Below are 21,176 nucleotides of genomic sequence, written 5' to 3' on the forward strand. Positions count from 1 at the left end.
TTTTACGGAAGGGAGACCTCAGGGTAAGGAGGTGTAGTCCAACCACGCGGCCCAGGGAGGTGGCTGCTGGTTCCACAGGCTGACCAAAATACCTGAGAAATTCGAGGAAACTTCCTACAGGAGAAGTCAGTGAATCCTAAGTCATGGAAGCCAGCAGGAATGGAAGGGTTGTTCTGTATGAAAGGCCTTCCCATTGCGTCCCTGGGAAGCTGTTTGTGGACAAGCGCGTTGTGGCGTAGCAATCCTCGATGTGTTCGAAAGGTGACACAGCAAATGTCACATCTGGGAGAAAAAAGGGATAGGATATAAGGAGGCGGCCCAATCAGAGTTGCCACTTGTCCAGGAGCCTATTATATTTGTTGTTGCTTCATTTCAATTGAAATAAAAATGGTATAATCTCGAGAAGCCAGTCTGCTCATGGTTAACACCAAGAAAAACGCTTCCTTTAAAAAAGTATTTTATCAACTTCTGGATATCCAAGCTTTGTAGACAGAACAGGTGTGCCCATTAAGACAGCTGGGAACCTGAAGCCACTGTGCTTACTTCTGCTTACCTCAATTATGTGGCATAGAGCGATCATTTCCAAGGTTTTCTCCCTCCCTCGGCTCAGTGGATTTTAGTGATCATAAATGTTTACAAGCCAAACAGCATAAATTTACACCGAACTGAGAGCAATCACAATGGCATCCCTGGTCTCTGATCGGGATGAAATGATAATCAAATTCTCCAACTGAATTAGTAGTCCAAGCCAGTGACTGTGTGTTCAATTCTGATATTACCATCGTTATCTGAAAAATAACTGTAGCTCCCACAGTAAGCAGGCACCACGACCGTGGCAGGCAGGTGGATATCCAGACTTCCATCTTACAGATAAAAACACGGAGGCTCAAAACGTTAAGTGACATGGCCAAGGTCACACAGCCAGTATGAAGCAAAGACAAAATATGAGCCTCCTTCACCCTCCTGCCCACACCTGTTATGATGTCTCCTTTTCCTTGAAAGACCCCCACAGATGCAGTCCATCTAAAGATCAGCACCCCCAACTTCAGAGGTGACCTCCACCTTCAATGTCCTGGACCACACAGATGTGAAACACACACATTTTATAATGCTTCCTCCACTCTTCATACCAGCATCACCTTCTGGGTCTTCACTCAGAACCACTCTAACAACTATCCTATCATCGGGGTGTTATCAACATCCCCTAGACTGGCACTCAATACGGTAGCCATGCAAGCCATGTGGGGCTGCTTAAGTGAATTAAAATTTCCTCAGTGACATCAGGCAGTGCAGTGCAGACCTGACCTGCTGCTATGTTTCCATGACCGCAGAAAGTTCTGTTGGACAGTGCTGTGTGCCTAGCACCTTTCCAAGTATTTGCACGTACACATGCCTTTGCCACTTACGAAACCCCTAAGGCAGGTCCCACGAGTGCTTTACAGAGAAAGAACCTGGGTCTTGGAGGGGTAGGGCGACCTGCTGGAGTCTGCATCTGGACTACATGCACATTAATGGAAAACTTTTTTTTGCTTTGAGATTCTTCTCTGGAAATAGATAACGAAATGACCCGCGAGGCAGCAGAGTTCATCGTCCTCTCGCGCTGAAAGAAGTGCCAAGTATGTGCGACTCTGCTGTCCTTATCGCGCGGTGGCAGGCCCCAGCAAGCGAGGTCCTGCCGTGCGTCCACCTCTCCTATCTCCGCTGCTACCTCGGCCGTGTCTCACCATCAAGACTCCTGTCATCATTCAATTAAATTTAGAATGCTAGGTTCCCATGAGCCACTCAAAACACAAAGCTCCTTCTGGGGGAACGGTGCTGAGGTCACCAACCGTGAGACGCCCCAGGGCCCCCACAGTACGGCCACGTTTCCCTCCCTGGCCATCCCTTGCACGCAGCCCACATTCCGGGGGGATGGCCCCCCAACCACAGGGAGCCCTGCCCAAAACACCCAGAGTGCTAAGTCCTAGGCTGTGAGAAAGTTAAGCAGGGAAGCGGTGTGTCTGTGGCTCCTTAGGCGAGGCTCTCCTTCTGTCCAGAACACACTCAAGTTCCACGCTGCATGTGTGGAGGGGCTGTGACCTCGATGCCCTGTAGCAGCTCTGTCCTTTCCTGTTGCTCTGGAAACGTTTTTCTCTTCTATCATGGGGACTTCAGTCCCCCCAGACCCAAGTTCAATTGCACACTCCTCATAGTCCCCAACCCATCCCTATGCCAGCAGTCAGCTGAAAACTCTGTACTGACCTGAAGGGACGAGAGAAATGTCTGAATTCAGGAAATTTAGTGCTGATCAGATACATATGATAGTAAGAAATCCCTGTTACTTTTTGAAGTTGTGACAATATTTTGGTTATGTCTTTTTTTTTAAACATCCCTTTCCTTTAGAGGTAATGTAATGAAATACTGTTATGTGAAATGTGATGCCTGGGATTGTTTTGAAATGATCTGGGATGGGGGAAGAGGCGAAACACGATGGGCCGTGAGTTGGTAATTCCTGAAAATGGGGGGAGGGTGCGTGAGAGGGTCATGACATTGTGCTCTCTACTTGTGCATACATTTGAAATGTTCCTGATACACTTAAAAGAGAGAAACATCTAATTACAAATGGCTAATGAGAGCGGGCTGACTTGTGGCCTCTTTTTCTGAGCTTCAGAAATGTCCACAGCACTATCTGTGGTAGATGCGTGTGGGGATTTCAATTTATAAACCCCAGAAGAGAGGTCTTTATGCTGAGTCTCACTGTAGCACAGGTGAAGGGAAGGAACCCATTTCCCCAGCAAACCTACGGGACAATCAGAGCTTCTGGAAAAAAAGGTGGAGGCACCGAGCCCAGGGCTCAGGAAGGCTCCATGGTGTGGGATTTATGCGCAGGCAGAGTGAGCCACACTCGGTGGGCTGGGCAGTCAAGCCCATGGCCTCATCTGGCTTGGCCTCTTATGAACCCAGAGATGGTGCTGACTGTCTCTCTCCCTCCTTCTTCCCCTCTGTCCTGTCTTGGCTGTAAGCAGGTGTGGATTGGGAAGCTGCAGGAAACAGAAGCTGGTCTGTGCCCTCCCTGGAAGGTGAGAACAAGAGGAGGTGATAAAGTCTAGGGTAGGCACCAAGGGCTGTCACCCACTAGGCACTCTGCACCTGAAGTCTGCACTCTCTCTTGCCAAATTAATTGTAGCACTGACTACAAACACCTAAACTCATTCAGTCCAACAACCCCGCGAGACAAACAGCACTAGTAGGAAGCGATGAGTGTGTGATCGATCATTCAGTTACACCTGAAAGTTGGCCCTGGTTCCTCGCTCAGCTTTCCCTGCACCTTGCAGAGAGGGGCTCATTGATCAAAGTGCAGTAAAGGCTGGGTGGGGCACTCATAAAAAAAAAAAAAAGTCATGCATACATTAACTATTTTATCTAATCTAAAACATAGACAGTTGGCCCTTGTTATTGGTGGGTTCCGTATTTGTGGATTTGCTTACTTGTTAAAATGTATCTGAAAACCCCAAATGAATACTGGCAGCACATCTGAGGACATGCACAGAGAGGAGAAAAACTGGAGTTGCCCTCCGCGCATTCCTGGCTATGGCTGAACGCAATGCTGCCCTGCCATCTTGTTTCAGCTCCCATCGTACATGAGTGTCCTTCTGCAGTCTATGTAGAGCCATATTTCTAGCATTTCTGTGCTTTTTGCTGGTAATTTCATGGCTTAAAATGGCTCCCAGCACAGAGCTAACATGCCACCTATACTACACAAGTGCAAAAAGCAGTGATGTGCCTTGTGGCAAAAATGCGTGTGTCAGGCAAACTTTGTTCAGGCGTGAATTACAGTGCTATTGGCTGTGAGTTCACTGTTAATGAGTCAGCGGTATTTTTTTTTTTAATGTTTATTTATTTTTGAGAGAGAGAGAGAGAGAGAGAGAGAGCGAGCGAGCAGGGGAGGGAAAGAGAGAGGGAGATGCAGAATCTGAAGCAGGCTCCAGGCTCTGAGCTATCCTATCAGTGCAGAGCCCGATGCGGGGCTTGAACTCACAAGCTGTGAGATTGTGACCTGAGCTGAAGTCGGATGCTTAATGGACTGAGCCACCCAGGTGCCCCGAGTCAGTGGTATTCATTCAGATTTCCTTAAACAGAAACAAAAGTTTCTGTACTGATTAGCTGATGAAAATGTAGACAGAGGCTTGTAGGAAACGGTACCCTGTGTTTCCTCTAGGAACAACATTTAACATTCGCTAATTCTGTGTTTGCTGCAATCTTCAGGGACATAAAGAGCAGTAACCGATCCCACATTCACTCTCCAAGGGCTTGTGTTTGAGTCCACCTGCACCCAGAGAAGTTCCATGTGTTTGTTAGGGCGCGAATCATGCTCCCCATTCAACATCTTTGATACGCGGTTTTAGACTCTTTGAGGCAGAGCAAGAACTTAGATTTTTGCATATCAAGCTAAAGCAGAATTCTTTTAGGATTTATGATCCTTTTAGGCTTTTATGATTATTTCTCTCAACTGCTCACAGATGTCTCGCCTACCCTAAATTTGACAGCAATTTAAAAAAGTATCTGTCTAATCTGGACCACAAACAAGACAGCCCAATTTAGCTTTCACAGAGATTATTCTTTTTTTTTTTTTGGTGTTTATTTTTGAAAGAGAAAGAGAGAGCGTGTGCATGTGGAGGAGGGGCGGGGGTGGGGTGGGGGTGGGGACAGAGGATCCAAAGCTGGCTCTGTGCTGACAGCAGAGAGCTTGATGCGAGGCTCGAAGTCACGAACCATGAGATCAAGACCTGAGCCAAAGTTGGACACTTAACTGACTGAGCCACCCACACGCCCCTCACACAGATTATGCTTATAAAAAAATTTCACAAGCTTATACAAAATTCTATTGATTATAGGAAATGATCGCAAGTATTACTGACATAAACAGGCTGGGTATAAATAATACTGACTCTTGGTATCATGCAAGTCGACTGCAAAAGGTGAGCAGGTGAGCCTGAGAACTGGGCTGCAAACTTTGCAAGCTGTACGACGCCTGGTAAGTAGAAAGTTTTTGACCATGTACCCTTATCCGTTTGTTGTTTAACACACAAATGTGTGTGCGTGCGTGTTATGTGTAGGTATTTGCACATGTCAGGTAAGTCACAAAATACAAAAATAAACATTTTTAAAGGGTTAGATAAAAGGTCTATCATTTTTTTCTTCTACTCCAGAGACCTTTCTGAATACCCTCCCTGAGTCTACTGCATCAGTGTGACGCCTGCTATGAAAATTCAGTGTGGGGGCACCTGAGTGGCTCAGTGGGTTAAGCGACCGACTTCGGCTCAGGTCACAATCTCTCAGTCTGTGAGTTCGAGCCCTGTGTCGGGCTCTGCGCCGACAGCTCAGAGCCTGGAGCCTGTTTCGGATTCTGTGTCTCCCTCTCTCTCTGCCCCCCTCCCCCCTCACTTTCTGTCTCTCAATAACAAATAAACGTTAAAAAAAAAAATTTTAAAAAAGAGAAAATTCAGTGTGAGGGGCAACAGAAGTCAGTTTTCTACAAGGGAGTAGAGTGTCTCGTAATGTGACAATTAGAATTTACTGCACTTCTATCACAGCTGTGAGTTTTCAAGGATACCATTTTCTTCACTTATCTCTCATACGTCTATCCCTTCCTTCATTCTCTCGTTCACTTTCAAACCCCTCCCATCTCTGGCATCTGGGTTAGTTTCACACATAGTAGGTGCTCAATAAATACATGGCTGACAACCAGCACCGACCACATGCTCTGTGTCCTCCCCCGTGTAAGGTACCTGGGGAGTGGTATGGGATGGGCTCAGGGATCAGGGACAGTGGGGGAGGGGAAGTGGAGGTCGTGTGACCTTGGACCACTCATTTCATCTGCATTTTGGCTGCCAGCTGGGCAGAATTTCCCAAACAGGCCTGAGACAGGAATCTGCCTCCTCATGACCTTCTTAGTATAGTGAGAATTAAGTGAGAGTCTAAGGACATTTGATGCCACAAGCCTTGAGAGCTCTTCCCCATCCTTCTCTGGGCCTCTGTTTTCTCATCTGTAAAATGGGCATTTTTAGAGCTACTATCAGTGACGGAGAACCAAATGCTTGGGAACCTGCAAGGTGCTATTTAACCATTATCGTACACTGCTAGGAACAAGAACCATCAGGAGTAGCCCATTTCCTGGCCACTCTAGCTAACATGAGAATGCAGGGAAAATGAATTTTTTTATTGCAAAGGATGTGTTCTCTCTCTTCATTTTCAAGAACTCCACCATTGTCTCCACTGCTTCTGTTTCATCTTGAGACTCACAGGAGAAATGCATGTCCTTCCTGGTTGCCACCTGCTCCCCCTCACGGCCCCCCCCCCCGCCCCCCCCCCCCCCACAACCCCGGGCCTCCACTCCTGCTCCCAGGGCCACAGCTTAGAAGAGAAGCACATGTCATCCCAGCCTGCACGAGCACCAAGAGCCTTCTAAGTAAGACCTAAACAAGGCCCACATCCACAATTTCACACCTCTGTTCTCATGGGATTCAATCAAGGCACTACTATTTCACTTCTGAAAAGATACAGAATGTCATCTCGCAAACAAGCGGCGGGAAAGTGGCAGAGGAAAAAAAAAATCTGCTTTGAAACCAGAAGCATATTGTGAGGCTAGTTAAAAGGAAGAAAATAAAACCCCACAGAAAAACATTGCCTCCCATCTTATGCTTGGCACCTGTTGGCAGACCTTCAATAAAACCAGTGTGGAAAACCATCACCCAGAAACATTTGGACGGGTCTTTGTCAGCCAGAGACACTCCGGTTCAACCAGCCTTCCCAAGGCCCCTGGGGAAAAACACTTTGCAACTGTATTTCTAAAGAGCTCTTCAAGGACAATGGAGGTCACTGTCAATCTGTGGGCAATGCTGCTTGTTGCAGGCTCTGATCTTGGGGTATTTGCTAACCTCACTTGGGCTTGTCAGTCTTCATTAAGACCACAGCCATTGGTCAGGTGGTCCCTGCAACTCTCCCTTCATCCCCGCTTGTGGGATCTCTCAATCCTGCCCTGGATGGTACTCCAGGTACTCATGGACCATACCATTGCAAAACATTCAGAAGGAATAGGGCTGTACTTTAATCATCCTAGGACCAAGGACTGTTGTAGGGCAGTTTCATCTTGCGTGTGATTTTGACAATGTGCCTGAGGGAAATCTTACAAATTGAGATTGCTTTTTTTAAAAACTTAATTAAAAAAAATTTGTTTTTAAAGTTTATTTATTTTGGGGAGACAGAGAGTGCAGGCGGGGGAGGGGCAGAGTGAGAGGGAGACACAGAATCTGAAGCAGGCTTCAGACCCTGAGCTGTCAGCACAGAGCCTGACGCAAGGCTCGGAATCATGAATCGCAGGATCATGCCCTGGGCTGAAGTTGGACACTCAACTGACTCAGCTACCCAGGTGCCCCTCCAGTTATAGGATTGAAAAATTCTAACAGGGTGCCTGGGTGGCTCAGTCATTAAGCATCTGACTTTGGCTCAAGTCATGATGTCACAGTTCCTGCGTTTGTGTCTCACATTGGGTGAGCATGAGCCTTAGGTAAAACACAAGCCCCACTTTGGGTGAGCCCCGCTTCTCTCTCTCTCTGCCCCTTGCTCACTTGTGCACCTCTCTCTTTCTGCCCCTCTGGAAAAAAAGAAAAAAAGATGCTAACAGAACTCCATTGATACTTCTAAAAACAGAAGTTTCTCTTTTTGGGTGGCACCTGTGTGGCTCAGTTAAGTGTCCAACTCTTGATTTTGGCCCAGGTCATGATCTCATGGTTTGTGAGTTCAAGCCCCAAGTCAGGCTCTGTGCTGACAGAGCCCCTCTCTGCCCCTCCCACACTTGCACGCACACAGGCATGCTCTCTCTCAAAAAAATAAACAACAAAAAATTAAAACCCTCCTTTAAATGTTTTATTCTTTTAAAATCACATACTGAAATAAATTACTCGAAGGGAAACAAAAACTCATCAGTGGAAAAAACTCCCAAGGACAAGGTGAGGTGACACATCAAACAGGAATGAATGCCCATACAGACATTCGGCCCACCCTCAGCTTACACACGCACACCCATACACACCTGTATGTGAGCCCCCAATCATTCTGCTTGCAGAAACGGTGTTTCTGCACCCCAATGCAGTTCACCAGAGCCGATTTCACCCAGAAAACACGTGAATTCCAGCACATGACAGCATATGCTTCCATAAGAAAGAAACCTGAATTCAGAATACTGGAGATTTTACCATTCTCACTTTGTCACCTATGACGGACCAGCCTCCCACAGAGCTGCTCAGTCACGGCGGCTCCTACTCCTGGGGTGGGGGCCCCACGGCTGTGTTAGGGTCGGGCAGCAAGGCAAGAGCTATGGTTCGGGGCATGCAGTCACGGCCTCATAACAGCAGAGGCAAGAGGCACAAGGCCTGCAGCTTATCTGCTCCCCCCACCTTCCTTAGCACCGCTTGCAAGGTCACCGGAGGGTATGGGTAGGTGCGAAGCACAGATAGGAGGGGGCTAGGGTGGGGGGTCTTAAGGGAGTGAAATGCCTCCCAGCAGCATGTGGGGGTGCTGTGAGCTAAGTTTCCACTGTGGCCCCGGGGGCTGGAGGGCTGCACGGCAACCACACAGAGCCTTCAATAAGTACTTTATCCACAGCCCTTCTTGTCCCTTCTCCTTCAGAGATTAAGCAAATAAGCAAAATTACACAGCACACTGGCCCTGGCCTTGGCGGGCCTGGACAGAGCACATTCGGAGCACAGTCGGAGAAGCCTGAGTCTCACAGGAACAGTGAACTAACTGCACTGGTCGAAGCCACACAGAGACCCAACCCCTCCAGCCACAGCTCAGCCCCTGCCCCTGGCTGTCACAGGCACACAGACAGCAAGGCAAGGACAGAACAAGCCAGCTCCAGCAGGTCAAGGAAATACTCTCCTTCGTTAGCTGAGGGGACTGGCTGTCCTTTTAATTCTCAAAGGACTTTAATGAAAATGAATGCTCTTATTCATACCCACATCCACCACCAGTCTTAAAAAGACAAAAGTCAGAATTTTCAATCACCGAATTGAGGACTGACCCCTGTCACAGTGTGCCTGTGGTAATGAGGAAGAACACCGTGGTATCAGTTATTTTATTTATTTACTTATCTATTTATTTAGTTTTTAGTATTTATTTTGAGAGAGAGAAAGACAGAGAGAGAGAGAGAGAATCTGAAGCAGACTCCATGCTGACAGCAAAGACACACATTAACTGTGAGATCATGACTTGGGCCCAAGTTGGATGCTTAACTGGCTGAGCCACTCAGGCACCCCGATATCAGTTCTTTTATAACACACGCCCTTGTAAGAAGACACTACAGCCTTCCTTCTTATTTATTTCTTCAAAGAAAACTATACGTAAGCCTGTGCTAGGGTAGAAATGCAGTGTGACAAAAGTGCTACTACAGTCTGGGCATTCTGGGTAGGGAACGGAGGAAGCCCTAAACAAAGCCAGCGGTTTGGAAGGCTCACAGCAGAGCCAACAGTTACACATCAGGAATAGCTCTCACCTGGGGTGCCTGGGTGGCTCAGTCAGTTAAGTGTCCGACTCCCGTTCAGGTCATGATCTTGCGATTTGTGAGTTCGAGCCCTGTGTTGGGGTCTGTGCTGACAGCTCAGAGCCTGGAGCCTGCTTCCAGTTCTGTGTTTCCCTCTCTCTCTGCCCCTCACCTACCTGTGCTCTTTCTCTCTCTCTCTCAAAAGTAAATAAACTTAAAAAAAAAAAAAAAGGAATAGGTCTCACCATTAAGGACACCAGCCCTGAAATTAGCAATGTGTCCACGCTCTCTGGAGCGGGTTTCCAAAGTACTTAAGATGAGAAGGAAGCATGCGCACCTTTCAAAGATGAAGAGTCAAGCCAAGGTAAATCTGAAGGCAAATGTATCAGCAATGGGACTTACAGAAGTGGAGAGCGAGGCCACAGAGAAGCTTTAAAACAAAACCCCCAAATCATGTGGCTAAACAATTGGGAAATTAGCTCCTCCCAGTGCCTGCTACAGTAGTGCTGTACTCATCCGGTGACCACAACTCTCTGGGCCAAGAAGAGAGCTCTGAAGTCAACCGAAAGCTCAAGAGCAGGTGAAAGAGATAAGCAGCGCCCCCTCCAGGCGTCTCCCCTGTACACCAGTATCACATCTACCATCATGGCAGTTAAGGGGGGAAAACATATATTTACTATGCCAAACATATTTTGGAAAAACTGCTTCGGCAAATCTCAAACATTAGGAAACACCTTTCTTCAGAACTCTCAGGCCTCCCCAACAATCTAAGGAAAATGATGTGTGGTTCCACTATTTAAGGAACCTTCAAGCTTCCGTCAAGTTCCTTCAAGCTTCTGTCTGGCTTTCACAGTTGGATTACAAAATTCGGTAGGTAGGACTCAAACCAAATTTAAACAGCCATTCAGCTTCCCAATCTTTACAAAAGCAGAACTAGAAAAAAGCAGCTCTTTGTAACAATAAAGACTAGAAGACAAACTGCTTTTATGTTTTCTGTCAATTATAAATAGTACCTGGGAGAAGCCCTGGAATTTGACTCTTCAATTTCCTAGGAATGGGATACCCATTCCATGTCTGTTGCAGTCTGAGGACTGGCTTGCCCCCTTCATCCTTGCCACAAGTCCTCAAATGCATTTTCCAGATGGGCAAACAGCGTCGGCTCGCCCGGGGGGCCAGGGAGATGCCAGGTAGCAGGCTGGGCTGGATGGAGCTAGTCAGCTTAACTCCACTTTGCTATGCTTCTGTTCAGAGGACAGTGATTTGCAGATGCCCTCAGCTCCTTCTACAACCCATGGCACAATCTTAATGTCTGGACACCAGACAGGGGCTCACCTGTGAGCCTTCCCTGCCACTAATACTCCCTGAGCAGCCAGAGGGCCCGGCCCTTGTCATCAGAACCTGTGAGATACCTTGCTGAGAACACTCAGCTCACCCTGGCTACTTCCTTGATATACTGAATTTCTTGCCCATTACATTGTTTTAGCCGAGAGACTGACATTCCTTCTTAAAAGGGATTTCATGCTCCATTTTTTCCTGCTCTGTCTCCAGAGGCAAGAAGGGGTAAGTGCAAACAACCTCTCCTTGGAGCCCCACCCGGTTCAGACATTCCTGCCCTGGTGCCCACCCTTCCCCGCCCTCCCTTCCGTCCAGCCAGAGAACTGACATCCAACAGCTGCACTAATCTCTCCCAGTTGCTGGGAGCAACAGTGAGGGCCCTGTGACAGGGCCCTGGCCGGTGGCTGGCGGGTGGCGGCTTGCCCTCCCCACACCCAGGAATCTGCCAGACTGCACACTGCGTCCCGACACCCTGCCCGGATGGTTCAACCAACCAGCATGGCGTGAAGTCAGGGCGGGTCAGAGGCACTTCATCGTGGGCAGGTTAAGTGCAGAAGCTGGTGGCCGCCTTGGCTCTGAATAGCCCAAGTCGTGGGGAGGCCCCTCTGGCAGGGTGGAGAGGGGGTCCTGACAAAGGTGCCTCTGACTTCCAGGTTGGCCAGGGGGACATGTCCCCTGCCTCCTCACTCAGCCCCCGGCACCATTTCAAAGCTGCCTCCACTTGGCCAAGCCATGGACCCCTGGGAGTCTTAAGTACAAGATGCTGATGAATACTTTTTATACCCTTTTCCCTATTTTTAGGATTACATTTAAGTGTGGGCCCAATGCCATGTGAATTAGTCTTTAGGGGCTCCCTGTAGGTGATGGGGGTGTGTATGGGGAGGGTGGTGCGGTGAAGGGAGCCAAACATTCCTTGGAACACTTGAGAATCCAGAAGAAAGAAGGTTCTGGCACCTCCCTCCACCACTAAGATGAAGGGGGTGGCTTTCAGCCTGGCCTGCGTGCCTGTAACATCACTTATCCTCATCGTGCAGGTGCGGGACAAGCTCTCATGCAGCCGGAAGGGTGAACCTGTCAGAGCCCACTGTGTTCCCCACATTCTAATTCTTGACATAGATTTAAGGGCATCGCCTTAAAACTTTTCTTACTGACAATCAAGATCAATAATTTGATCAGACGGAGGAGAGCCTCCACCTACAGGACACAGTGAAGTGTCACAACATCCAGTGCAAAATGTCAAGGGAAGCTTTAACTGGATCAGGCTCCCTCTGCTTCGACAATAGGCAGCTTGTGCCCTTCATGGCCCTGAGTGTATCCCTTTCGCTTTGTTTTAGAACTTCCCATTTACTTGTTTCCTGACTGGCCCTGGAGGGGCCCTGTCTCTAACATCATTGTATTTTTTCCTTCAAGTCTGGTGGAGTGCCTGGCACACAAGAAACACTCAATCATTTGGATATGTTTTAACTAAAATAATTTAAAAATTATTCACCACCCGACCTTTAATCGAGAAGCCACGTAAGATTATACAATAAGTTTTGCTATATTTTGCCCTTGGCAGCAGTCACAGAGCCATGGTAACCACCCAGCTGTCAACCCTCCTGGCCCAGCCCCCGCCAGCCTGAGACAAGTCATTCAGACACAAGCCCAGGGGCCTTTACAGCCAAGCTGCTGCCTCGGTGCCCTCCCTGCCGTAGGTGGGCTTGTCCTGGACCTACACCTGTGTGGTGGGTTGCTGTGCCCCTGAAATGTGGCTGGTTCAAACTGAGATGGGCTGTTACTGCACCTCACTCACTGAACTGCACAGGCCTTGTATGTAAAGAGGAAGGTAAAATACATCCCTGACAATTTTTATACTGATTACGTGTTGATGTTATATTTTGGTATCACTGGTATAATGAACAAAGAAACATGATTAATCTTGCCTACTTCTTTTTACCTTTTTAAATAAGTGTTTATTTATTTTGAGAGAGAGAGAGAGAGAGAGAGAGAGGACATGAGCGGAGTAGGGACAGACAGAGACACAGAATCCGAAGCAGGCTCCAGGCTCCGAGCTATCAGCACAGAGCCCGATGCGGGGCCTGAAGCCACGAACCGTGAGATCATGGCCTGAGCTGAAGCTGGATGCTTAACCGACTGAGGTACCCTCTTTTTACTTTTTAAAATGTGACCACTAGAACGTTTAAAGTACTGTCCCTCACCCCTGATTCCAAATGCCAGCTCTCAATAAGCCCTCCTTGTCTAGGAGGATGTGGATTTACTGTTGGTCATGTCTGGGCACAAGCAATGCACAGCACGAAGAGCTAGAATGGCTACCAGCAGCTCCCTGTCTTCCCTTTGCTCAATGCTAACACACACTTCATTAATTTGAAACACAGAGGAAGGGAGAACGGCCTCAGCAGTTACACAGGTTTGGATCTCCAACACTTTTTATTAAGGGATAACAGGCACCTGGCCAGCTTTGGGGGGTGGAGGGGGTGAGGGCAGAAGAGCAAGAAACCAACAGCTGTTTTGAGTTATAAACTTTCTGTTTGAACTGGTAGCATCCCACTGTGGTTCTGCTGCCTTTGGGGTTTGCAAATGGAGTTGGTGTCTATTTTAGCTCTGGCTTAACAAGCAGCCTCTCCCACCGGCTACTGTCACAGTTCACTGCCTGGCTGGGCCCTGCCGGCTCATGCCTGCCCCCATGGCCTCCTCTGATAGCAGGCTATTATGTGGAACAGGAGAGCAGAGAGGAGAAAAGGGAAATTAACTGTGTTCTGTAATCAAGTCCCTTTGGTTTCCAGATGCAAGCCCCACCCCGCACAACAACAGCCACTAGTTGGGGGATGGCTTGCTCACCACCCGCCTCCCCACAATGGATGCGCTGTGGGCACAGCGTCTGGGGGCTCCCGTGGGGTGGAAGGCTGCCAGAAGGGGCTGAGGCCCAGCCAGGCTACCGAGCAACTCCAGTCAACCCCTCTCCAGACAAAGGGCATTATTCCTGAGTAGGCGAGGAAAATAGGCAGGACTTGAGGCTCAACTTCACAGATCATCTGCCCTGTTGGCCTTGCAGTCACGGCAAGTGAATTGCCCACCAAACTGTGCAGAACAGGACAACCAGTGTCCAACGCAGGGCCCGTCCCCACCTCTGAATAGCAGGCCCAGCCTGTCCCTGGGGCAAGTGCTTGTCCAGAGGGCCCCGCTGCAGGGGAACCCACTCCCTCATCCAGGCCACCATGTGAGAAGGGGACACTCGAGAGTCCTCTATCACTGCTATACGTGGTGCTGTACAGGCTCCAGCTGCTCAAAAATCTTTCGTGAGACTCAAATTATTTTTCCTGTAGGATAGAATTATCTGTAAGGGGACAAACGGGTAGTTCCGAAGATGAACTATGATCCCAGACTAAAGCATGAAGTGAAACAAAACACACAGAGGAGCTCAGAGACAGGCACTGTGTTCCCTCTGTAGTGCCAGCTCGCGTGGCTATCCGGCAGCAACGTGGGGTGGGGGGCGGGGTCCCACGTGCTGTCTGCTGCCTCTGCCCACGACTCGCCTGTCTGGTCACTTCTCCTCTGTTTGCTCAGGTCCTCGGTTGAGAAAACTATTTCAATATTCACCACCTACCACAAGCCCACATCCTGGGGATGCTGCGGATGCTAATGAAACCATTAACGTTCCCAAATCTCTCAGGACCAGAGGGCCCGCAAAAGGAAGAGCCAAGTGCTTTTTCTTGGTAGACAAAAGAACAGCTGTTAAAGAGACCAACCCCTAGAATTTAAGGCCGGAAAGGGAACACAGGGACTACCTGGTCCAGCTCTCCTTCAAGGTTCAAATATAGCTGATCCAGGCCCCATGTGAGTAGGATGGGGTCCAGGGGTTCTGACCACCAGTCCCTGCCCTCTCCTACGCGGTCTGCAATTCCCCAAGACGGGGGAGTTATGAAAAGACATTTTGTAGCACTTCAACTGCTCAGCAGTTTAAACTTTTCATGGATTCTTCTTTCCCCCTAATGGAAAAAATGTCAAGCTGATGTGATTAAGTGTAATCGTCTGATGTGGCTTTAAGCCGCCATAGGGTTAGGCTTTTCCTACAACACAGAAGCCTTCAACCTGGTCAGACTTCTGAACTCCCAAATCACACCCAAATGCCTTGTCCTGAGGAAGGAAATCTGGCCCATACGTCGGTGAGTCAGACAGGTGTCCAGATTTCCATACTCCCAAGCTGCCTTCTGAAGCCCAGAGCTGCGGGCACAGAGGCGCTCGCCTCCGCTCTGGGTGAACCTTCGGCTGTGCCTTGCAGGCCACAGCTTCCAAGTCTTCTAGTGCCCCTATGGCACCTGGTTCTTTTCCGTGGCAGTAGCATTTTAAAAGTGGCAATTCTGTAGGAAAACGTTCCAGACCTGTCACGGAGAACACAGGACTTTCTTCCTGATGAAGAAGTTCTCCGAGAAGATAGGGAAGGAAGGCCAAGTCCACCTTGTCCCCGGCCCTGCCCTGAACACTGCTGGAAACTCCTATCACCTTCTCTGCTTGGGCAAGCGAGGAACCAGGAAAGCTGGAGCCAGCAAAGACCAAAAATGGAACCCAGAACAGCAGAACAATCATGTCTCACTATCTTACTGTGACAGCCTTCACGTTAGGCTGAGTGTCTTGCACGAAGCAGAACAGAACTCCTCTTACCCCAAACTGCTTTCTCAGGTTTCTGTGCTACCAATCCAGTTGAAACATGGACGAGCACCTGGCATGCCCTTCCGTCCTTACCACACTGTTGCACAAGCTAACAATCACTTGGGCTGCAACACCTTTTGTGTTACAGACAATGTGCCTGATGCTCAAAAGCCCCCTGTGACGGGGCACCCTGTGCACAGTGGACTCTCAGCAAAGGCTCCAAGGGCCCTCCCAGCAGTGAAATGGAAGTGCAGTGAACATACCCTGTGGCTACAGCCACTTCTTCCTTCTGACACTTCTCAGCCTGGTTTCTTCCCTGCACCATCCACCTTTCTTACTAGCTGCCTTGCTGTCATCAAACTCAAGTTAAATCCCATTAGCCCAGTTTGGAGGACTGGGGAATAAAGACAGGTCATAGGCCAGAAAGAAACAGAAGGCAAAAGAGCTTTCCAGAGTACAGCTGTGTCCCACTCTTTCTCCTACCTTAGTGGGTTATCTGAGTGGGTCTCCATGTGGGTCTCCAGTCCATACTTGCAAACGAACTCCTTGAAACATATTGGGCAGTGAAACACTTCGTCCACCTTCTCCAGATCACCCGCCTGCCCATCTTCTACCATCTTGGGGAAAGGGAAAAAAGTGAAGTCAGGAAGGTGGTCTCCCACGTGGGTCCGCTTCAGAAGAGAAGCCAATACTCAATCCAAATCTAAAAGGAAAAGGAGGCTTCCTTCCTAGGGATTAAGGATGCTACTGACAGTCCGTTATTCACACAACACTCACTGAACGCTCCCATCCATCCACCTTCAACCCACTCATCCATTCAATAAACGTTTATGGAGCACCTAGTATCTGACAGGTACAGAGAATCAAAGAGTGAGGACAAGAGCCCCTAATACGTATGAAGCTTCCACTCCAGCTGGAGAAACAAAAAAGCACAGAGCTACGAAACACGCTCTTCTTCTCTTGGGGCTTAGGTAGGGGGACCCACAGAGAAGTGCACACGGGTACTCTTTCCTGCAGACACCTTATAAAACAGTGTGGGAAAACACAGGTTAAAAGCTTAGGATGGATGTCTGCCAAGTCCCCAGACTGTGAAAATAAAGGCAGAGGTATTTCTGCCAGGAGTCCAGTGGTTAGGCACATCTGTGCCGGGAGCAGTGAGAACCTTTTTAGCAGGTGCTGGGTCTTCTTTCTCTGACTCGGCATCATGACTCAGCTTCCTCTTGGAGGACAGCCGCCTGCGCTTCAGTGGGGATGGGGGCGCCGTAGCTGTAGCACTGTTAGGGTCCTTCTCATGAATCTTCATATGTCTGGAAAGAACAAACACACGTACACACAATGTGATTTAGCAAAAAACCGAGTTGGCTTATTTTTTTTTTTAACTTTTGGTATTATACATTTAGGGGTTGGTATCTACATTTTCTTTAAGGTATGGGGTGTAATTTATACAGTGATTTCTCTCTTTTCAAAGCTTTATATCATCTCCCTGAACCCCTCCTTGAAGCTCTCACAAGTGCTATCCAAAAATGGTGTTCAGTGCTTTGCGGTCTGTTGGAAGACGTTCGTGAACTTCACGGATGCTAATGAGATAAAAGACCATCCGATTTGCCAGGTATGCTTGTTCAGACAGAAGGTACTCTTTTCGGACACACAATGCTACAGAATAAAGAACTCCCAGATCTGGCCAGCTCCTAAATCAAGCCATCATTCTGCATCTGCCACCTCACAAATGCCAGTGGTATGTGTTCTCTTCTGCTTTCAGAGGCACGCTGGGGGTCAAATTTGAGAAGTGCTAACACACGAATGTCTGGAGTGAACCGGAAAGACTTTCTGTGTCGTTCATGATATTACATGGATTTATGGATTGTGAGAGTAGCAGGGGCAACGGGTTGAGTAAATTGCATGTTGCAATCCTGACATCTGCAGGGCCAGGAACACACACGTAAGAAAGCATTACACATAGTCTGTACCTCTGCTCCAAAAAGGGAGCTTTATAGGTGACCTGATTTAAATGACCTTACTTTATCCAGTTCTAAAACAAATACCCTATGGACAAGGTCCCAAGGCCTATAAGGAGAGAAAGAGATTACAAAAAGACAGTCAGTCTCAATTTCCTTACTCTGTGACATCAAGGGTTTGGTTTTCCTAATGACAATCGTCACCACCATCATCATCTTTGGGGTTAAACTGTGCCAGATGGAAGAATGGAGACCAGCTTTTTAGAAACAGCTCTTTTCACAGGATTATCTTACTAGGGAAGCACTTAGGAAATGGGAAAGATGGCAAAGCTTTCATACGTGGTCTGGTCACAACTCTAGAAAGAAGTACAACTCAGCTCAGCTCCTCTGGGCTGTGCCTTCTTCAGAGGGGACAGGCCGGGGGAGGACAAGGCTAAGCAGCCTGTGAACCCCCAGCAGTGGCAGCAATGAAGGCGTGTGGGTCCACAGTGCAATGATGTGGCTGAGTGCGTGCCCACCCCCCCACAACCCTGCCCCACACTACCTGTGAATCCTCTTTTCTCTAGGTGTGTGGGGGTGAGACCCTGGGTGCCTCCTGTTCTGGTTCTATACACATACTCTAGGAGGTGGAGGGCCCCCACACTCGCCCCTGACCGTCTATCCCCCAGCCCACAGAGCCATCCACCAGCAGGCTAGATATGGCCTAGCCTCGGAGAAGATGGGCCTCAGGCCCAGCCTCTGTTCTCTGGGTGGGGGCTGGGGGATGTCAGTGTGGCGGAGTAAGCAGATCTAACAGGAGAAAATGGAAAAGCACACAGACAAGCATCATGCCCATGTCCACATAATTCCTTGCTAAGATTATCAGGAAAGGATGATTTATTATTAATTCTTGGTCACATAAAGCCTCAGGAAAGTTCTGGGGAACCAACTGCCCTGTCCTTTTTTTTTTTTTTTAATGTTTATTTATATTTGAGAGAGAGAGCGAGTGAGCACGTGCAAGCAGTGGAGGGGCAGAGAGGGAGACACAGAATCCGAAGCAGACTCCAGGCTCTGAGCCATCAGCACAGAGCCTGACGTGGGGCTTGAACTCACAGACTGTGAGACTGTGACCTGGGCTTAAGTCCGAAGCTTACCAGACTGAGCCACCCAGGCGCTCCTACCAATAGCCCTGTCCTAAGTAGCCCTCCTCCCTCATTCCAAGGTGACTGTGATTTAGAGACCATCACTTACTATCAGCATTGAGAGGAAAAAAGGAAAGGGCTGGCAAGTTTCTTTTGATATTTACTGTATCGCATATTCCAATTCTAGAAGTGTAAAAAAATGTGTTAAAGCACCTAAGAACTAAGGAAGTATGCAAAATACTAAGATATGTAAATGAGTACCAAACCCTTTCAATAAATCACTCAAAATTAATTTAAAAACGAATACCTTCTCTACAGCTGACAGGTTACTTGTGCCCGGTAACACGAGGCCACAAAAAACCACAGAGAATACTGGAAATCTGAGACTGACAACTAACTGTAGGTGGCTCACTAGCTGAGCTCCACCTTTTTTATCATATGATCCGCACATTTACAGAGTGACCCTTATTATCCAGATCTGAGATTTGTGACGGAAGCAGTTTTCACAGAGCAGAGGATGAGGGACAGTAGTGGGCACGTGGTGAGAACCTATCTGGTGGGAAGTTTACAGATTCTCATTTCTACTTTGCAGAGGAGGCTGGTGAGGTGTGGAGAAGCTGACATGCCCGGGACCCTCCAACCAGGACAGACCCAGGTGTGCTGGCTTCAGAGTCTGAGCTTTGCCCCCTAGACTGCCTCCTAAGGCCAAGCCTTTGATTTGCATTCTGGACCACCAGAAGGCACCTCAGGGCTCCAGCCTGGCCCTGGACACCTCCTCCCTGAGTGACCACAGCCCAAGGCCTAGCAGTTGGTACTGAGCTCTAGCCAAACGTCAACAGGAAAATGAAGGGGCCACTGGTCAGAAACAGATCATTCCCCACCTCCGGTTCTGCCTCTGTCTTATTCTGAAAAACTGGGGCTGCCCTTGAACTGCACTGCTGCTACAGGCAGGAAGAGGAGACCAGATCAAAGCAGTCTCAAGGGCTTGGTGGCGAGTACACCTTTGCTGAACACGTCGACCCACTCCAGTTCTCCGACTGAGGACTGAGCCCGTTGGAGCCGCAGGTTCAAAGCTCAAGTGTGCTCCTTTATTCCAGGGTTACATCTCTGGTTGACAAGACATGGGGAGTTTCCAATCTGCCCATTCAGCCAACAAGGTGACCAACAGCTGTGGGCTCATAAACTCCATTCAGTCAGTAGTTCAGCTGCCAGAGCTGGGGAGCTTCAGCCATTTCTGAAGTTGGATGTGATCTGCAGTTAAGACTCTCCCTAACCTGACCCCTTCCCTTCTGCCCTGGCCTCTGATAGCAGGAGTGGCAACATTAACTGTCCACTTCCTCCTGAACACTCACAGGAAGTGGGGCGTGTCACCAACAGGAGCCAGTAATGGCCTCTTCCCCACAGAGCGTGGCCAAGAGAGGAAGGCTGGGGGCGGGGAGGGGCAAGCCTGCATCTCTTCTTTAGAAGGCTTGGGTTTGTTTTTCTCATTTCCATGTACCCTGAGGATCAGTAAACAACAACGGGCCTCAGAACTGGTGGGGAGTTGAGATGCTCTCAGAACTGGCGGGGAGTTGAGATGCTCTCTCTCCAGCCTCCCACTCGGCTGGAGAGATCACCATTTCATTCTGCTCGAACACTTGCCGCCAACCAGGACTTCTCTGTTTTTTAGCGATGCTAATTGTTACAGCCATCTTTCCCATGTTGAGTCAAAAATCCCATCCTTCTTTTAAACGTCCATCTATCCTCCCAGGGCAATATCAAATCGGTCTACATTCTCTTCTAGATGGCAGCTCTTCAAATATTCACGACTGCAGTGTTTCTCCAAAGTTTCTCTTCCCCACACTGGACAATGCCAGCTCCTTCAGTGGGCTCCCTCAGGCTCTGCTCTCAACTCTGTTGACTGATACTGGTCACTACTAACCCTGGGATGCGCTCCGGTGTGCGGACATCCTCTGTGCCATGTTGGATCGGAAGGAATGGCAATTGATGTGGTGTGAGGGTTCGGTGATGTCACACCCTCACTTCCAACTAAGATCCCTGTGACTTTGTCACTCAAACTGCCATCGAGGCATGTCTCCACCACACTACACTTGAGGATTACGTCTTCTTTTTTGTTTTGTTTTTTGAGAGAGAGAGTGAGAGAGCTGGGGAGAAGCAGAGGGAGAGAGAGCATCCCTGGCAGGCTCCACACTCAGCATGGAGCCCAACATGGGGTTTGATCCCATGATCCTCAGATCATAATCTGAGCCAAAATGGGAGTTAAACATTCAACCGACTGAGCCACCCAGGTGCCCTTAATTTACATCTTTTGAGCAGTTGTCTTTTCATTTTCCAGAGTGGCAGGGATGAGAAATATGCAGTCTTGGTGTGGTTCAGCAAACTGTGTCTCTCACGCATTGCTGAGGGGAGTAAAAATGGTAACAACCTTTCTACAAAGCAGCTGAGCAACAGGGAGCAGAATTTTAAATATGTGTGCCCTTTCTCCAAGTAATTCCACTGCTAGAAATTTGTCTTGAAGATTAAGAATTGAACAAATGTGCACAGATTTATGCACAAGGATTCATGTGTAACACATGGATAGATGTGTTGCAAAAACAC

At 48.6% G+C, this 21,176-nt stretch overlaps 1 protein-coding gene across 7 annotated transcripts in view; it reads right to left on the minus strand.

Annotated features, from left to right (window-relative positions):
* RREB1 (ras responsive element binding protein 1) overlaps positions 1-21,176 on the minus strand; it is a 179,822-nt gene that overhangs the window by 18,411 nt on the left and 140,235 nt on the right. For all 7 annotated transcript variants that reach the window (XM_049654872.1, XM_049654874.1, XM_049654875.1 and 4 more), the window contains 3 exons: positions 16,665-16,809; positions 15,986-16,119; positions 93-282 (listed from right to left, as the gene is read on the minus strand). In XM_049654872.1, the coding sequence (XP_049510829.1) occupies positions 93-282; positions 15,986-16,119; positions 16,665-16,809 (469 nt within the window). The remainder of the gene's footprint in view (positions 1-92; positions 283-15,985; positions 16,120-16,664; positions 16,810-21,176) is intronic.

The sequence above is a fragment of the Panthera uncia genome, assembly GCF_023721935.1.
Source record: "Panthera uncia isolate 11264 chromosome B2 unlocalized genomic scaffold, Puncia_PCG_1.0 HiC_scaffold_25, whole genome shotgun sequence".
Classification (NCBI taxonomy): Eukaryota; Metazoa; Chordata; class Mammalia; order Carnivora; family Felidae; genus Panthera; species Panthera uncia.